The 15,819-nt window shown below is 38.8% G+C and overlaps 1 protein-coding gene across 3 annotated transcripts in view; it reads left to right on the top strand.

Annotated features, from left to right (window-relative positions):
• The window catches only part of ARFGEF1 (ADP ribosylation factor guanine nucleotide exchange factor 1), an 87,474-nt gene that overhangs the window by 17,511 nt on the left and 54,144 nt on the right, over positions 1-15,819 (top strand). For all 3 annotated transcript variants that reach the window (XM_418283.8, XM_040691065.2, XM_046928359.1), the window contains exons 2-4: positions 10,492-10,522; positions 14,285-14,441; positions 15,309-15,455. In XM_418283.8, the coding sequence (XP_418283.3) occupies positions 10,492-10,522; positions 14,285-14,441; positions 15,309-15,455 (335 nt within the window). The remainder of the gene's footprint in view (positions 1-10,491; positions 10,523-14,284; positions 14,442-15,308; positions 15,456-15,819) is intronic.

Here is a 15,819-nt window from a genome sequence, read left to right as displayed (position 1 = left end):
TTTTGTTTTTTTATTTTTTATTTTTTTTTAATTGGGCTGCCCACATTTACCTACTTTGAGCTTAAAGGTCAGACTTAAGCTCCTTTCTGAAGATCAACTTTCTTGTGTCCTTTCAGACAAGGCATGGATTCACAAGATTTTGATCTGTATATATTTAATTTCAGATATGCTTTTCTAGGCTAAGAGAAGTGATTGGATTGGAAATGCTTTCCCTATTTCAAATGTAATTTACCTTCTGCTGCAAAATTTGTGTCTGCTTCTCTCATCTTTGTATTTTGGCAGAAACTCATGTTTTTCCAAGCAGAGTGTGAAGATTGGGTTTGACACAATTCTGTGAGTTTTTGATCTTAAAAATGAGGGAAGCTAACCTACTGTATTAATAGGGGGGGAGAAAAGGCCCAACTGAACATGAAGAGGAACAATTTGTGTTACTACAAGCTTTCATTCTGAGTAAGATACTATACTGCATTTCTTGTAGCTCTCACCAGAAATGTACATAATCAGTCCTTTTATCTGCCTGCCTGTATTTATGAGTTTGTTTTAACTTCTCAAAATAAAAAAAAAAAAGGCTCTACATTATTTTTGAGTAGATAAGGCATACTCTTCATAAAAAGCTTATCGGGATGCCTGATAGTGGAGGAGGCTAGAAATAAATCAGTTTTCCAGCTGCAGTTTCACTCGTGATCTATCTTCTGAGTCAAACTATTAGGTAAATGTTTGCAGTGTGTCCTGAGTTAAAATTTCCTCCTCAAGCTGATGTAGGGAGCAAAAAATCACAGGTTAAATATGGAGCTGTGTATGTGTATATTGTGTATATATACATACGCTCTGTTTTGGAGAGATACATAGCCTGAATTTTCTTCTTTCTGCTGTTAACCCAAAATAGCTACATTGTATTCAGTGCACAAAGTGGAAAAACACAAACACTTAGATCCAAATTTGTTCCTTAATAAGTGCCTCGGAAATAATGAGGGCTTTTCAAAGAATCGTTTGAGTTGGAAGGGACCTGTAAGGGTCATCTAGTCCTGCTCCCTTGCAGTGAACAGGGACACCTACAGCTCTATTACGTGCTTGGAGCCCCGTCCAGCCTGACCTTGAGTGTCTCCATGGATGGGCATCTTTTTGACTTCTCTCAACTTCAGAGGATAACATTTCAAGCTATTGTGGCATACTAAGGGTTATCGATGATTCACCTTCTCTGAAACTGGGCAAACATGTTTTACAGCCTAAAACAATGGTTCTACTGATTTCCTGGTGGATTGGAGGAAACATAAACCAACCGCGCTATGTAGGCCTTCTCATACATGTGGCCCAAGCTAGAATTTTGCTGTCTGAAAGAAAACATTCACTCGGATGAATTGCTGAGAAAACAGAGGATGGGACTGGATATTTTGGATCATTTCTCTCTGTTTTCTCTTAACATAATTTCTTGACATAAATATGTCAAGAAAGTGCTGTGTCCCATCAGTTGAATCAGTAGGAAGTATTGGGAAAATGCTCCTATTAACTTGTATGAACTGCTCTGGAGAAACGTGGAAGGGTTATGTAGTACTTTAAACCATTAAATTTTACCATTCCTTAAGGCTTCTTTTTTTTTTTCCTTCTTTCTTAAGTTTGAAATGTAATTCAGTGAGTAAATTCTTAAGTCTTTCTCATGGAGTAGCAGATATTTCCATGAACTTCATGTACATTGAGTGCTTTATGATAACGTGTTGCGTGACAGACAATGTGACTATAAAGTCTGTCGTAAATCTCATTTATTTAAAGACTTTATTGTTTTATAATTACTATTTTCTTTTTCCTTGTTGTGGGTTAGTTACATGGTACTTAAGATTCTTGGGATGAGTATTTGAAAAGTCAAATCAATTAGGTATTAAGGCAGAAAGCTGCTGATTTGTCTTGTAAGACTTGTGGTCGTTTTCATAGACTGGCATGCTGTTACCAGGTACAAGAGAGACACTTAACAGAATTCTTGCATACTGATCAGAATATCATATGCTGCTGCATTCGGTAAAATGATGTTTTCTGTAAATTACATTTCCTCCAGTCTAAATAGCTGTCGTATATCCTTTTATGAGACTTTTCTAGGTGATCGGTTTTAATTCGGTTGTTTCTCTACAGAGTTTTGTTCTCTTCAGTTCTTTAGTGAAATAATAAATGGCCTCCTTCAGAACGTGTTTACTCTTTCGATTTAATTTTCTGTTCTTTCTGTGATTCCAGTCTGTTACAGTTAACACCTTGTATTTCCCCAGCAACAGTAATTGTGGCTAAAGCAGTTCTTTTTCTATATTTTACCCTCAGCCACATGGTAAAACCAGATGAAAGAATTGATTCGTGTTTTAAAAATCAAGTAAAGATTAAACTTTCAGTTAAAAGCTTCCAACTTTTACTTTTTAAAATCCAGTGTAACTGTTAATAGTGTTATGTGTCAACTGGTAAGGGCCCTGTGCAGGCGTGCACAGACATTGCGCTGTCGTAATACAGATGATGTTGTGATGAGGAAGGTTGCATGTTACAGAAAGCAGCAAAAAGGTTTGTGCCTTTCAACTCCCTAAACAACGCTCTTCAGTTTTTCTTTGTCCTGAGTAGTGTTTGATTTATTGGTTTGCATAGCATACATATGCTGCATAATTCAAGGAAAAAAAAAAACCACAATAAAAATAGGATCAAAATACCTGTGGGAACTTTGTAGTTTTCAAACCACTGTGTTGTCAGCTTCTTTTTTTCTTTTTTCTTTTTTTTGATAGCTGTTGCAGTGTGCTGAGGATAGAAGCCTCTGGAATTGGGAATTACACACCTCCAAGAATTTTAACATGGGATATAGGGGGGAAAAAAAAGGGTTAGAAAACACTCCACAAATTGGAAATACGAAGAGGAAGATCCAGCTGCAGACTCCTTTCCTCTTTCCCAATGAAGAAACGTTGTTGGCCTTCTTAAACTTAATTCATTACAAGAAGTACTGATGCTGATGAAAGAAAGTGGGTGAATTTCATGTCATCTTGAACTGTATTTATTCCAGTGGGCTGCAGTGGGCAGTTCTGTTCAAGCTTTTGCTTCCTGAAATGTGTGATGTGCACAAGGCCTGGCAAGTAGTGTCTGTGCTACTTTACAGTGGGATGAAATAGCTCAGTGATCCCAGTGACGTCCTAAATTATCAAGGTGCCTAAACTTTGTGCCTTGGCAATGATTGTGTAAGGAGTGTGCTGTTAGGCATGAAGAAACGTGTGGAATAGAACAGGAGGAGCAACCTTTTCTAGTGGTCACTCTCCACTGGATTGGGCAGATTATTTTGGGAAACTGTACCTCACATCAAGATCTCTTCTATAGTCTGTGTAGGTGACTGTATTTGGTAAGAAACAGAGTTGTTGTGTTTATTCATGCATCTTCTGAGCAGCTCGTACAGTGAGATCTGAATAAAAACTGTCTGGGAGTAATAGGAGAAGTTATCAAAAAATGTCAGGGGAAGATGGTTTAAAGGTGTGCACTGTTTGATAAAATAAGGATACATAGCTGTCCTCTTCTTTTAACTACTTAAAGATGTAAACGGTCTACTTCCACTCTTAGATTTTGATCTAAGTATAAGAGATGTCTGAGGTTTGAAGGCAGAAGTTTGGATACTTCTGGGATTTATCTGTAGATCTAAGAAAAGATGGAGACTTGTAAAATACTGGAGGAAAGCAGAGGGATTTACTGCTACAGAAAAAAAGCTTTTCAGCCACATGTTAGAATGTAAATGCTACTAAGAAGTATTCAGTTATTCTTGGCAATGTGTGACCTACATCTGTGTGTCCCCCTCTTCTTCCCTGTGAAGATGAGTGAAGCAACTTGACAGCATTCTTGACTCGGCTTTGAAAGTAGAAAGATTATTACAGAAATTCTAGTCATAAAACGCCCCTGCATTGAACCATTCTGAATTAATTTTAAGCAGAAAGCAGCCGGCAGTTTGTTCTTTTGAATAGGTTTGCTAGCGATTCTCTCTTGGAAAGCATCATACCTAAAGACCCAGAGAGGAGTAGGTGGTGCGGTTGGCTGAGTCAAGTCAGGTTATGCATTTAGGTTTCTGAATTTACACCAGAGTTGGGTATTCCCAAATGAATTCTATTATGAGCAAAGGAAGGGAGTTGTAGCTCTTGTTTGTATGAATGACTGCAAAGAAAAGTGAAAAGATTACCTCACAGATGAAAAGCACAGTATGGACCATGAGGCACGCTTGCTGTGTTTCGAGTAGCAGATGTGAAAATAATGATATTTCATTATTTTTCAACAAGTTTGCCTGACCTCTCACAGATCAGAAGATAAGGTATAATAAATTACATATTCCTCTAAAGCTAGAGTGAATATAACAAAGAAATATTGTGCCATCTGAACTTGAAGTACCTCACCCATGCAGAGTTTCCATGTTTATACGTATGTGTGTGTATGTACACATACTTAATTCTCTGCATACTTCAAAGGGTGTAATTCCCTGTTTTTTGAAGCTATTGAGATATGCCATAGTATTCCACTTGGTTAGAGGTTTCAGGGTTTAGTAGAGTAGGACAAGGAGGATCTCCACTGAATTTCAACAAGAGTTGTCAGACTTGAAATATAATTGGTGTTTGTTTGGAACGTTTCTTTAATTATGTGATTAATTGCTGCTTGCTTAGTTATTCCCTCAATGCCTGTAAACATGAAGTTGTAACAGCATAATAAATGCTGGAATGGAAAGGGGTAGAAGTGTTTAACTATATTATTAAGTCTATTTTGCGTATCTGTACAAGAATGACTTGCTGTTGTGGCCTTAGTTGAATGTAGACCACAGCACTGACTCGCTTATATCTGCACAGAGCCTGCATGCAGCTGTGTGATCTTGCAGATAGAAGAGGCAGATAAAAAGAAAACTTAAGGGACTCCAGCAACTAACAGTAGTCAGAAGAGCAGGTGCATAAAACTGAGTGTCAGTGGTAAGGTCTGGGCTAAGGACCTGGTACATTATTAGAACAGAGAGAATGCGCATAGCTGAAGTTCATACTTGGGTGCTATAAATGCGTGTACCTGTTTTTGTATTCGTTCCACTCCTTTCTAATTAGGGTAAGGCCAGCTTTCTGGATTAAAACAGAACTATGCTGCTGTCAGACTCTTCCTGGAGTCCCACAAATAGGACTGTTTGGGTTTTTTTTGGTCCATCTCATAGAAACAGTTTATGAGGATTTGCTGCAAGGCAGGAGATGTCTGCATTCCAGAAGTTGTCATGGGGAAAGCTGTTTATAGGGCTTACAGGAGGACACATTGTTATGGGTATTGTGGGAATTCCATCTAAGGAAGAGCTTCTCTTTTCGTAGTGAATGGTTTCTTCTGGAGGATAAAACACTGATCAGTTCAGTAGAACTTTCCTGTTGTGAATTTGTGTACTCTAGTACCAATTTGAGGGAGGTCAACCTGATGTGATCATTAAGAATAACAGCACTGTACCGACCTGCTGTTTATTTACATACACTGAAAGGGATTAACGCCTCAGATGGATGTATTGAAAGTCGGTGAAAGTCGATTGCACCTCTACTATTAAAAACGGAAAAGGAAAATATCAAGATCTAAGTTTACATGTTACTCTTCTCCATACATTGTCAGCACAGGAAAACCCCTTGGAACCTCTGCTGTGGGTGAGCAGAGGCTGTGACAGAGCAGAGGTTGCCCTGGAGGCATAAGGACTTCTGTGCTGTGCGTGTGCTGGACTCAGCTCTCTCTTTGCAAACCATTGTCTGTGTGGACACGCCGTACTTATATACAGGTGTATAAATCTGGGGTGTGGCATTTATGAGCTAACTTGTTTTCCTCCAGTGAAAATACTGGATGTATTCTGTTCCAGTAAGCTTTCATTTAGGTAAATAAGCTTCAATTCTGTTTACTCTGAATAATAGTATTCCAATGCATGGGTCCTTGTAGAATTGACCTAATGTGCGCTTCTCTGGCAGGCAAAGTCACCTGTTTGGAATAGAGTATTGTGGGAATATGTTCTCTTGCTTTTTAAATACAATTCTGTGTGAGAATGGGAAAATGTGTGAGATATGTATTTAAATGTATGTATTTTTTTTGCCATCAAACAGTGTAAAAGAAATTGTCAAGTATTTTCCTATTTTACAGTAAATAGTAATAGTAGTAAGAGCCGCATTTCTTTTAACTCTGTGATACAGCTCTATTAAGCAGGCCTTCTTCTGGAGCTGTGTATGAAAGAGTTTCGGGGAATTTATTTCTTGTTATTTCTGCTGCACTTCACCCCAATAAATTACATTTTTGAATCATCATCGTTTTGATGTCATAGACTAATAGGAGTTATTTTCCACAGTAGGTCTTTTTTGGTAATGTTTTGATAATGCAGAAAAACTTTGGAAGCTGCAGTCCTTTTCTACAGTTTTCTTCCTCTATTTTAGCATCTTAAGTCTTCCCTTATGCTTCGTTCTCAAAATGAACCGTCACGCTGGGATAATAAGCTTTTCCAGCCCTTGACTCTCGCCTTTGTGGTTTTGGGTGCGTGCTTTGGAGAGGAGATGAACCAAACAAGGAAGCAGCCCACATCTTAGTGCCTGGCTTCATCTTGCTTTTCTAAGTAATCACTGGGTGTTTTAGGAAGTATTATCTATCAAGTGCTATCAGTGCTGGAAAATAAGATGTTCTCTTTCCTCAAGGGTGAAAGTAAACTTTCAGTCTGATGTCTGCCTTACTCAGAGCAATGCTGTCATAGCATGTGCTTATTTATTTCCCACTTAAAATGTTTTAGCCTCCTAAAATTGGTGTTGGATGCTTTAAAGATGTTTTTTTTTATTTAAAAAACAGGTTATGAAACCTATATGTTACATGAACAGAGTTGCACAGTGTTGCTTGAAATAGTAGCTTTGTTTAATTAATGCTTCCAAAAGATCTTTCCTTGTAATTGCAGTATACTTCCTTCAGTTGCAAAAATTTCCTTTTTCTCTTATGAATTATTGTAACCTATTCCAAAGACAACCTCTTACATTTTAAACAGCGTAAGGAGGGCTCCAATCGGTCTGCACTGGATTGCAATTTATAAAACAGAGAATAAATTCAGATGACCTCGTGTAGTACCAAGATTGCGCAGTTTGATACATTCTTTCAGGTTAGGAATAAAAAGAGAGCAAAGCAGAGCCGCTAATTCTAATATTCATTTTCAGGAAGGTTATTTTATGTTTCTCTTTGGGGGACTGTGTCTGTCTATGCAGTGCTTCCAGGTGAAGAAATGTTTTTAAGTGTACAGTTGAACCCATGTTTTCTATCTTGTAAAACTGCTGAGAACAGCTGAACACTCACCTGTTGTCACATCTGCTTTTAACAGTTCAGGAAGAATATTTGAGCTTAGGACTTGCTTTTAATAGGGATACTGTTGTACATGGGAGAATGGAGGGGCTGAGGACACAGAAGTGTAGCTGAAGAGCTGCCTTGTACTTCCTTAAGTAATCCTCATATTCAATAATCATAGTTCTTTCAATTCTCAGTAATGGCAAAGTTCCATTATAATCTGCCCCTTAAGGCAAGCTTTAAGGGGTTTAGCATTCCAGCAGTGTGGTGCATGTTGAGGAAGGCAACCACAGTTATTTATGAGGTGAAGCTTTGCACTTTGGTGTAAGTGTTCTCTTTCCACAAACTGTTGTTTTTGTGAACTTTTTTTGGTTTATCTTTCTAAAACAAGTCAGATTTTCTGTTTTTCCATTTTTCTCAATTTTTTTTTTTTCCTCTTTTCCTTTCTAAGAAGAGAAGAAATTTCCCAAACTAGATTTCTGGAGAAGATGACAGAGCTTTTTTCTTTCTTTAAGAAGAGTTTTACAATTCCCATTTGATACATGGAGGAACCCAAAAGACAAATTCTGATAGTTTTCCATCTTAATCATAGAATCCTCAAGGTTGGAAAAGACCCACAGGATCACCCAGTCCAACCATCCGCCGATCACCAATAGTTCTCACTAAACCATGTCTCTCAACACAACGTCCACAGTGTTCCCTGAACATCTCCAGGGTCAGTGACTCCACCACCTCTCTGGGCAGCCCATTCCAGTGCCTGACCACCCTTTCAGAGAAGTAGTATTTCCTAACGTCCAGCCTGAACCTTCCCTAGCGCAGCTTGAAGCCATTCCCTCTAGTCCTATCACTAGTCACACAAGGGAAGAGGCTGACCCCCAGCTCACTACAACCTCCCTTCAGGTAGTTATAGAGGGCAATAAGGTCTCCCCTGAGCCTCCTCTTCTCCAGACTGAACAATCCCAGCTCCTTCAGCAGCTCTTCGTAAGGCCTGTGCTCCAGACCTCTCACCAGCTTTGTTGCCCTTCTCTGAACATGTCCCAGGGTCTTGGTGTCTTTCTTTCAGTGAGGGGCCCAAAACTGGACGCAGTACTCAAGGTGCGGCTTCACCAGTGCTGAGTACAGGGGGACAATTATTTCTCTGTTCTTGCTGGCCACACTATTTCTGATGCAAGCCAGGATGCCATTGGCCGCCTTGGCACCTGGGCACACTGCTGGTTCATGTTCAGTCGAGCATCAATCAATACCCTCAGGTTCATTTCCTCTACGCAGTCTTCCAGCCACTCTTCCCCAAGCCTGTAGCGTTGCCTGGGGTTGTTGTGGCCAAAGTTCAGGACCTGGCATTTGGTCTTGTTGAATCCCATCCCCTTGGCTTCAGCCCAGCTGTCCAGCCTGTCCAGGTCCCTCTGTAGGGCCTCGCTACCCTCAGGCAGATCAACACTTCCAGCCAGCTTGGTGTCATCTGCAAGCATACTGCGCGTACACTCGCTGCCCTCATCCAGGTCATCAATAAAGCTATTGAGGAGGACGGGCCCCATCTTCAGCCTTCTTCTTTACTATTGCTTTCCACAAGCAAAGTATAAAGTAACTTACGAATACATAAATATTTGTGTTATCGGTGTAGTGTACTTGACTCCTATACCTGAGTGATCTTAAGTAAAATTGTTAAATAAACTATTATGTATATATACAATTTTCTTGGATTTTAGTAATCTCAATGAAAAATGAATTTGTGTTATTAGGGTTGACACTGGTGTTTTTTTTTCTTGTTTCTGAGGGAGGAGAGCTAACAGGTGAGGAAGTCATTACTCCATTTTATCTAATGGACTGTTTCAAGATACAGTTCTGAAGCAAATAGAGCAGTGTCTTCAGGCTTAAATAATACTATATTGAACTCTAACATCTTTCTAATGCTAGTGTGTCATTTCTGGATGTTAACAAACTGTGATAAGGTCACAGAACAGCTGTGGGGTTGGCAGAAGTTGGCAGGGCCCTCTGTCTCCCAGCCTGATCTGGCCCAACCTCTGCTCAAGCAGGGACTCCAGAGCAGGAGGACCAGGCCCGTGTCCAGGCAGCTGTTGAAGATCTCCAGTGGGAGACTCCACAGTTTCTCTGGACAACCTGGGCCAGTGCTCTGTCACCCACACAGCACAGAAGTGCTACATGATATCCAGAGGGAACCTCCTGTGTTGCAGTTTGTGTCCACTGCCTCTTGTTCTGGCACTGGAAACAATTGAAAAGAGCCTCTTTGTCCTCTTTATACCTTCCCTTTTGCAGCCATCAGTGAGGTATTCCCTGAGCCTCCTCTTCTCCAGGTTGAGCAGTCCCAGCTCTCTCAAATGATGTTCTCCAGTCCCTTCATTATCTTGGCTTCCTTTCACTGGACTCTCTCCATTATGTCCAAGTGTCTTTCTTACTCGTGAGCCCAGAACTGGACAGCATTCCAGGTGAAGCCACCCACCAGCTCAGGCTGCCCAGGGCCCCATCCAACTTGGCCTTGAGCACTTCCAGGGATGGGGCATCCACGGCTTCTCTGGGCAGGCTGTGCCAGTGCCTCACAACCCTTTGAATAAAGAATTTCCACCTAACACCTAACTTAAATCTCCTTCTTTTAGTTTAAAGCTGTTCCCCTTTTTCCTGTTGCTCTCAGATCATGTAAAAAGTTGGTCCCCTTTCTGTTTGTAAGCTTCCTTCAAGTACTGGCAGGCAGCAGTGAGCTCTCTCCGGAGCCTTTTCTCCAAGCTAAACAAGCCCAAATCCCTCAGTGACATTTTTTGTTGTTATCTGTAAAAATCCGCATTTAATGAGCAGCATATTGCTTATGAATAGATGAATAGTTTTAGTATTTTGAATTTTCCTCATTATTTCTGTATATTCAAACTGTGAAAGAAAGGAGTGAGTTACAGAAGGCTGTGTTTCTGCGAAAAGGTTTTGGGCTTATGGTGTTTAGTTGGCATGATTAGCTTAAGTGCTAAGTTTGTCATGCAGATTTGTGATGTGATTTTGGTATAGTTTGCAACCAATGCAATGGAATAGTAGAAACTTTTAACAAAACTGCTTAGAACCATTTATTTGCTGTTTTAAATTTCCAGTTCAAATGCTTGCCTAAATAGTTTTGCTTTCCGAACATTTAAATTAACGTTTGATTTTATATTTGCGCTTAAGACTCCATTTCCATAACTGTGCCTTTGTTTCATTTTACAGAGGAAATAAAGACTGAAACAGAGAAGCAAAGGTATGTGGTAGTTGTTCATATTGGCTAATTATGCTTTGTCTTCTTATAATATGTGCCATGCTTATTCTGAATTGTGAATATGGGCTCACTCTGAAAAGCATTCCCAAGTTCTTTTATAAGGTTGGTGGTATCCAGAAACACGCTAGAAGTGCTGCTCCTGTTACTGGCTCTTCGGTTACAAGGCACAGGACCTGGGAGTAGAGACAGAAGACAGCTTAGAGGGGGCAGATTGAAAATGGCTGGCGAGGGTAGGAAGAGATTAGAAAATTACTTTATGGGTAATGCAGAAAGAAAGCAGCGGTGGAGGGACGTGAGCATAAAAGGATTTTGCGTGAGTTCAGAGGAGGGCTATGGCCTGGAATGCACATAAAAGACTTGAACTGTGGGCAGGCAAGGAGAGAGAGGCTGAAGTGGAGAAGTGAGAATGAATAGAGTGGTGTAATTTGCAAAGGTCGTGTGTGGTAAGGATCTTGTTAGGGAATAGGTCTAGATTTCTGTGGGCAGTTCCTCTGGAGAGAAAGTAAAGGCAGAAGGCAGAATGGGTATTCATCTCCCTTCCACTGTCAGTGAGTAATGTGTTAAGTATTGATAAACTGTGAATCCATTATTAGTATTTAATTACATGTTCCACAGGATCTTCTTTATCATTCAGTGTACATCATTAACCATGAGTCAGGGCAGTGCTATGGCTGTTCTTACTGCTTGCAGAAAGAATCAGATTAGTGGATGAATGGTTCTTACAGCATAAGCGTTTGAATGCTACTTGAGGAGCTCTTTCTGTGCTCTGGAAATGAATTTCTCTTTTAGGCAAATAATTTAAACCACAGTTGTCAGAACTCATTGCTGACGATTTCTGCTTTATCCTTTGGGCGCTCAAGTGTAGAGCTATGGATTTGGTTTGGAAATTTAAACACTTCTAGCTGGAATAGAAGCAAGCAAGAACTTTATTTCAGATATCAGGAATTATTTAATATCGAATACACTGAACAATTTATTCTCATGACATTTCAAATTGGGCATACAAAAATGAATGGATGCATCTGATTAAGTCACTGTGCTTCAGCTCCCTCTAGTAAAGTAAAATCAATGCTATCAGCTCTTAGGTTGTAAAAAACAGATCTCATATTTGTGCAGTGTTCAGATAATGTTGCACTGAGCACCACAGCCTCAGCCAGATAGTAATGTGTTCCTATAAAAAGCTTTGTTAAAAGTAGAATAAATAAAGTAGAAGTCCACACTATGAAGAATTGAAAGAAAAAATAAAATCACATAACATGAAATATTCAGTGGGTGGTATTTGTTCTGGGCACTGAAAAAGGATAAGTAATGTCTTGTCCTGTAGTTAAATAGCATCAAAAAAGTAATGGTACTGCTGAACTGTAATAAACTTGGGTTGCTCTGAAAGTAATGCCTCCTGTTTATTTCCATGGAAACCACGATAGATACAAAGAGCACAATAACACTCTTTGATAGAGCGAATTCTCAGTTACAAAACACTATTTTTCAACACAGTCACCGTGTCTCTGCATTTTTGCCAGTGATGAACAAGAGCCTGCATGTGACACTTGTAACAGTCCACACCAGTGGATGTGACCCACTGTAACCACAGCTGAAGCCCACTGCCTCACTATGCTCACATCCACTATTTGGTCTCCTTAAATGTTCAGCCAGCATCGATGAATGTCAGTGGGTGCAACTTTTTCTGCATGGAGGAATTCAGTGACACACCTTTGCTTCATCAGCACTTCCATGTCAGACATCATTTTATCAGGCTGCCCCTCTGCTGCTATCTGTCAAATGGCAACAACGTGTATGGAATATTGATGGGGAGGTTCAGCCTTTACTGCCATATCACCAACATCTGCCTCTGAGGTCACAGGCCAGCGTACTTTCATAGGAGGCATTACTTTCAGAGCAGCTCTGTTGAACTTGCAAGTGCTTAAATTCTGTCCAGTCAATATTTCAAGTTGTGATTTTGTGGTATGAAGTGTAGGTCTTGTCTGTGCGTGCTTGATAAATAGATTTGGTGATGAACTTCCTGAGTTATCTTTCCAGCCGACACCTAAAAGAAGCTTCATGCTTCTGCAGTAGCTTTCTGTAGTAGGCTCTTCATTTTCTGAGTCTCATCATGGCTTGTTCCTTATTTATGAAAAACAACAGTTTTATTTACAAAGGACCATTTTAACCTAATTTTACTGATATCGATAGATGAAGAGCAGTCTGTTTTAAGACCGTCCTTCCATTCCTCACAGACAAACTCTTACAGGAATTTTGGAGAGATTTAAGAGTGTATGAGAATAGCATTCTTCAGCAACTTACCTGATTTGTTTAAAAAAAGGCTCTGTCTACAGCAAAACAATATTGAGCAATAAGTAAAAATTATGTATTTGACTGAAGAGCAAGCCTCTGTTTTTCTTCAAGGAAAATATATAGACATGGGGATAAATCCCTAAATCTTGAAAAGAGGAATTATTTAATAGAAAAGTAGAGTCTTAGCACTAACTATCCGTTATTAAGACTTGCAATTTAGGTACCCCTTTAAAGTACCTGAACAAGGATTGATGTTTGAATGTGATACCACATATTTTCTCAAGGATTTGAAAATTTCAGCTTGCTTCTTAAAAAGCTGAAATACTAATATTTTATTGGCTTGGTTAGTTGAAGGCTTTCGCCGTGAGGCTTGGGAGTGCATCTATCCCTTGGAGATACAATAAGCTCTTAGCAGTTCATTTGTGTATTTCAGCAGCTTGAAAAATATTTTCTATCATCCTGGCTATGAAGAACTTCCTTGAAGCAAGTGCTTCCGTTTGACACAAATGTGGAGGGCCTTGATTTGAAATCAGTTATTCCATAAATGTATTTACTTAAATTTATTTAAGTATTACTGCAGTAATTCTGTAATCCTTTGCTACAGAATGCAAGGTTATGCTTTTTTTTCTTTGAACAATTTATTGAATCTGTGTAAGATAGTGTAGTTTACTCTGTAGGTAAACATACACAGAGACATTTATGCATAGAGATACTGTAAGCAATTAAACTGCTAATAATCTTCTCAAATGTTGCATAGTTACAGTCCTTTCAGATTGTGAGATATGTTGGTAAACGCTGAACCCTGAAATTCTGTGGTGTCACCTGAAGTACAGCTAAAAAAAAGTTTTGTGGGTTTATTTTTGTTAGTCTGTTTTTTTCCCTCAATTTATATCCAGAATTGAAGTTTAGTTGAAGTTTAAGATTTAATCTCCAAGATAGATGTACTCTCTCTGAAGTACTGAACCAAACTTGTAATACAGTAGTTGTAACTTCTAACTTCCAGCATCATCTAAACAAGCATTTTATCTGCTCCAGTAGTGTAACTTTTTGCTAGACTTCCACATTTAGTGTTAATTCCTAGAGAAGTGATGTTGAATGAAATTGTTGTTCCCTTCTCTTCATGCTCCACCCCCCCGCTCCTCCCTAACACCTTTACCTACTATAGGGAGAGGTTTTTTCTGTTGGCAGAGGAAACAAGTTTTAATGCTTTCAAACCAGCAGGGACCATTGGATACCTACTTAATCTACAAATAAGTCAATTTGCTGTTCCATAAATAACACAAAGGTAGTATAAAAGCTGTTAAGAATATTTATATTACCTTTTTGTTAACTTTGTAGAAGTTACTCTTTCCTAATATTAATTTTCTTTATATTTATTTCATAAATGTTGCAGTGGTGAAAACTATTTGTACGCTTACACTTACAGCATTCTAATGAAATCATTCTGTTTAGTCCCCCTCATGGAGAAGCAAAACCTGGTTCCAGCACTCTGCCACCTGTGAAATCAAAGACGAGCTTCATTGAAGCAGACAAGTACTTCCTACCATTTGAATTGGCATGCCAGTCAAAATGCCCCAGGATTGTCAGTACGTCTCTAGATTGTTTACAGGTATGTATGAGGTTGAGTTTCAGCTGTCAAATACAAATTCTGTTGATATGAAGGAAAAGTAGCAGTTGTATGTAACAAATAATGTTTTTGTATTACTTTTCTCGAGCTGCGTACAAAAACCAAAATTAACTGTGTATGTGACAATAGGTGAATGTGTCCTAGTTACTCTATAATGTGTATACGTTCATTTTATACATACTTTACCACCAGTAGTTGTCTGTTTTGATCAATTTTATGTTAATGTGCAGCTACCTGTTTTTACTTATACATGTTTAACTTAAGTTGCTATCAATACCATTAATGAAAGATTAAGATTTCACTAACTGTGGGAATATAGTCATCTAATTTATTTTATGCTTTTTGTAATTGCAATAAAATATTCTAAATATGAGGTATCTGTTCTCTCAAAATATAATGTCTTCAGAACTATGTTTACAGCATAAGATTTAGCTATTCTTTTCTCATGAGTGGCCTGACAGCAGTGAACTCGGTTCATTTACATTCACAGGCACTTGCGTACTTGGCACACTGTCTGGTAGTAGTGCCATGCTAACAGATAGGTATGGAAATTTACAGATACTCTCATGCTTGAATTGATAGGACCAGGATGTTGTTCATTTTGTTAATACATTGCTTTTCAAAGTGTTGAAGACCTACAAGGAGAGAAAATAGAAAAAAAGAGAAGACTAGCTAGCTAGTAGCATTTAAAAAAAAAATTGTAGGTGGTTGGTGGTTTATCTGTTTAATGAGATTTGGTGTGAATTGTACAGTTTTAAGAAGAGGGTACAAATTAAGAGATACCAAATGAATTTATTTTAACAAAAAGCTGACTTTTTAAGTTCTTGTGTATGTTTTTGTCTCTTCCAGAAACTTATTGCGTATGGTCATCTGACAGGGAATGCTCCAGACAGTACAGCTCCAGGCAAAAAATTAATTGATAGAATTATTGAGACAATATGTGGCTGTTTTCAAGGACCTCAAACAGATGAAGGAGTTCAGCTACAAATAATAAAGGTACTACAATTAACCACTACTTCTCTATTTGTGGTGGTGACCACAGTAAGACGTTTATCGTCTTGGAATTCAAAAGCAGAAATGTTTATTTTCTAAGTGTAATGGTAGTTCTTCCTTCATTGTTTGCTTGAGATGGAAGCTGCATATCCTGTGTTCCTTTCCCTACTCTCTCCCATTGGATTTTGAGTGAATTCCTGGTTGTGGCTTAAAGCTTAATGCATAGAGCACTGGGTGAAATTTCATTCACAGCAGTTCAGTGACATCTCTAATTACGAAGAATTACTGTCAAAAAATCCTGTACTGCCATGGGATGATGATAATTAAGAAATGTTAAGATTTTTAAATCTGCTTTGAAGTTATTTTA

Source organism: Gallus gallus, chromosome 2 (assembly GCF_016699485.2).
Source record: "Gallus gallus isolate bGalGal1 chromosome 2, bGalGal1.mat.broiler.GRCg7b, whole genome shotgun sequence".
Taxonomy (NCBI): Eukaryota; Metazoa; Chordata; class Aves; order Galliformes; family Phasianidae; genus Gallus; species Gallus gallus.
Note: the sequence above shows the minus strand (reverse complement) of the source record. Positions and strands in the feature narration are given on the sequence as shown.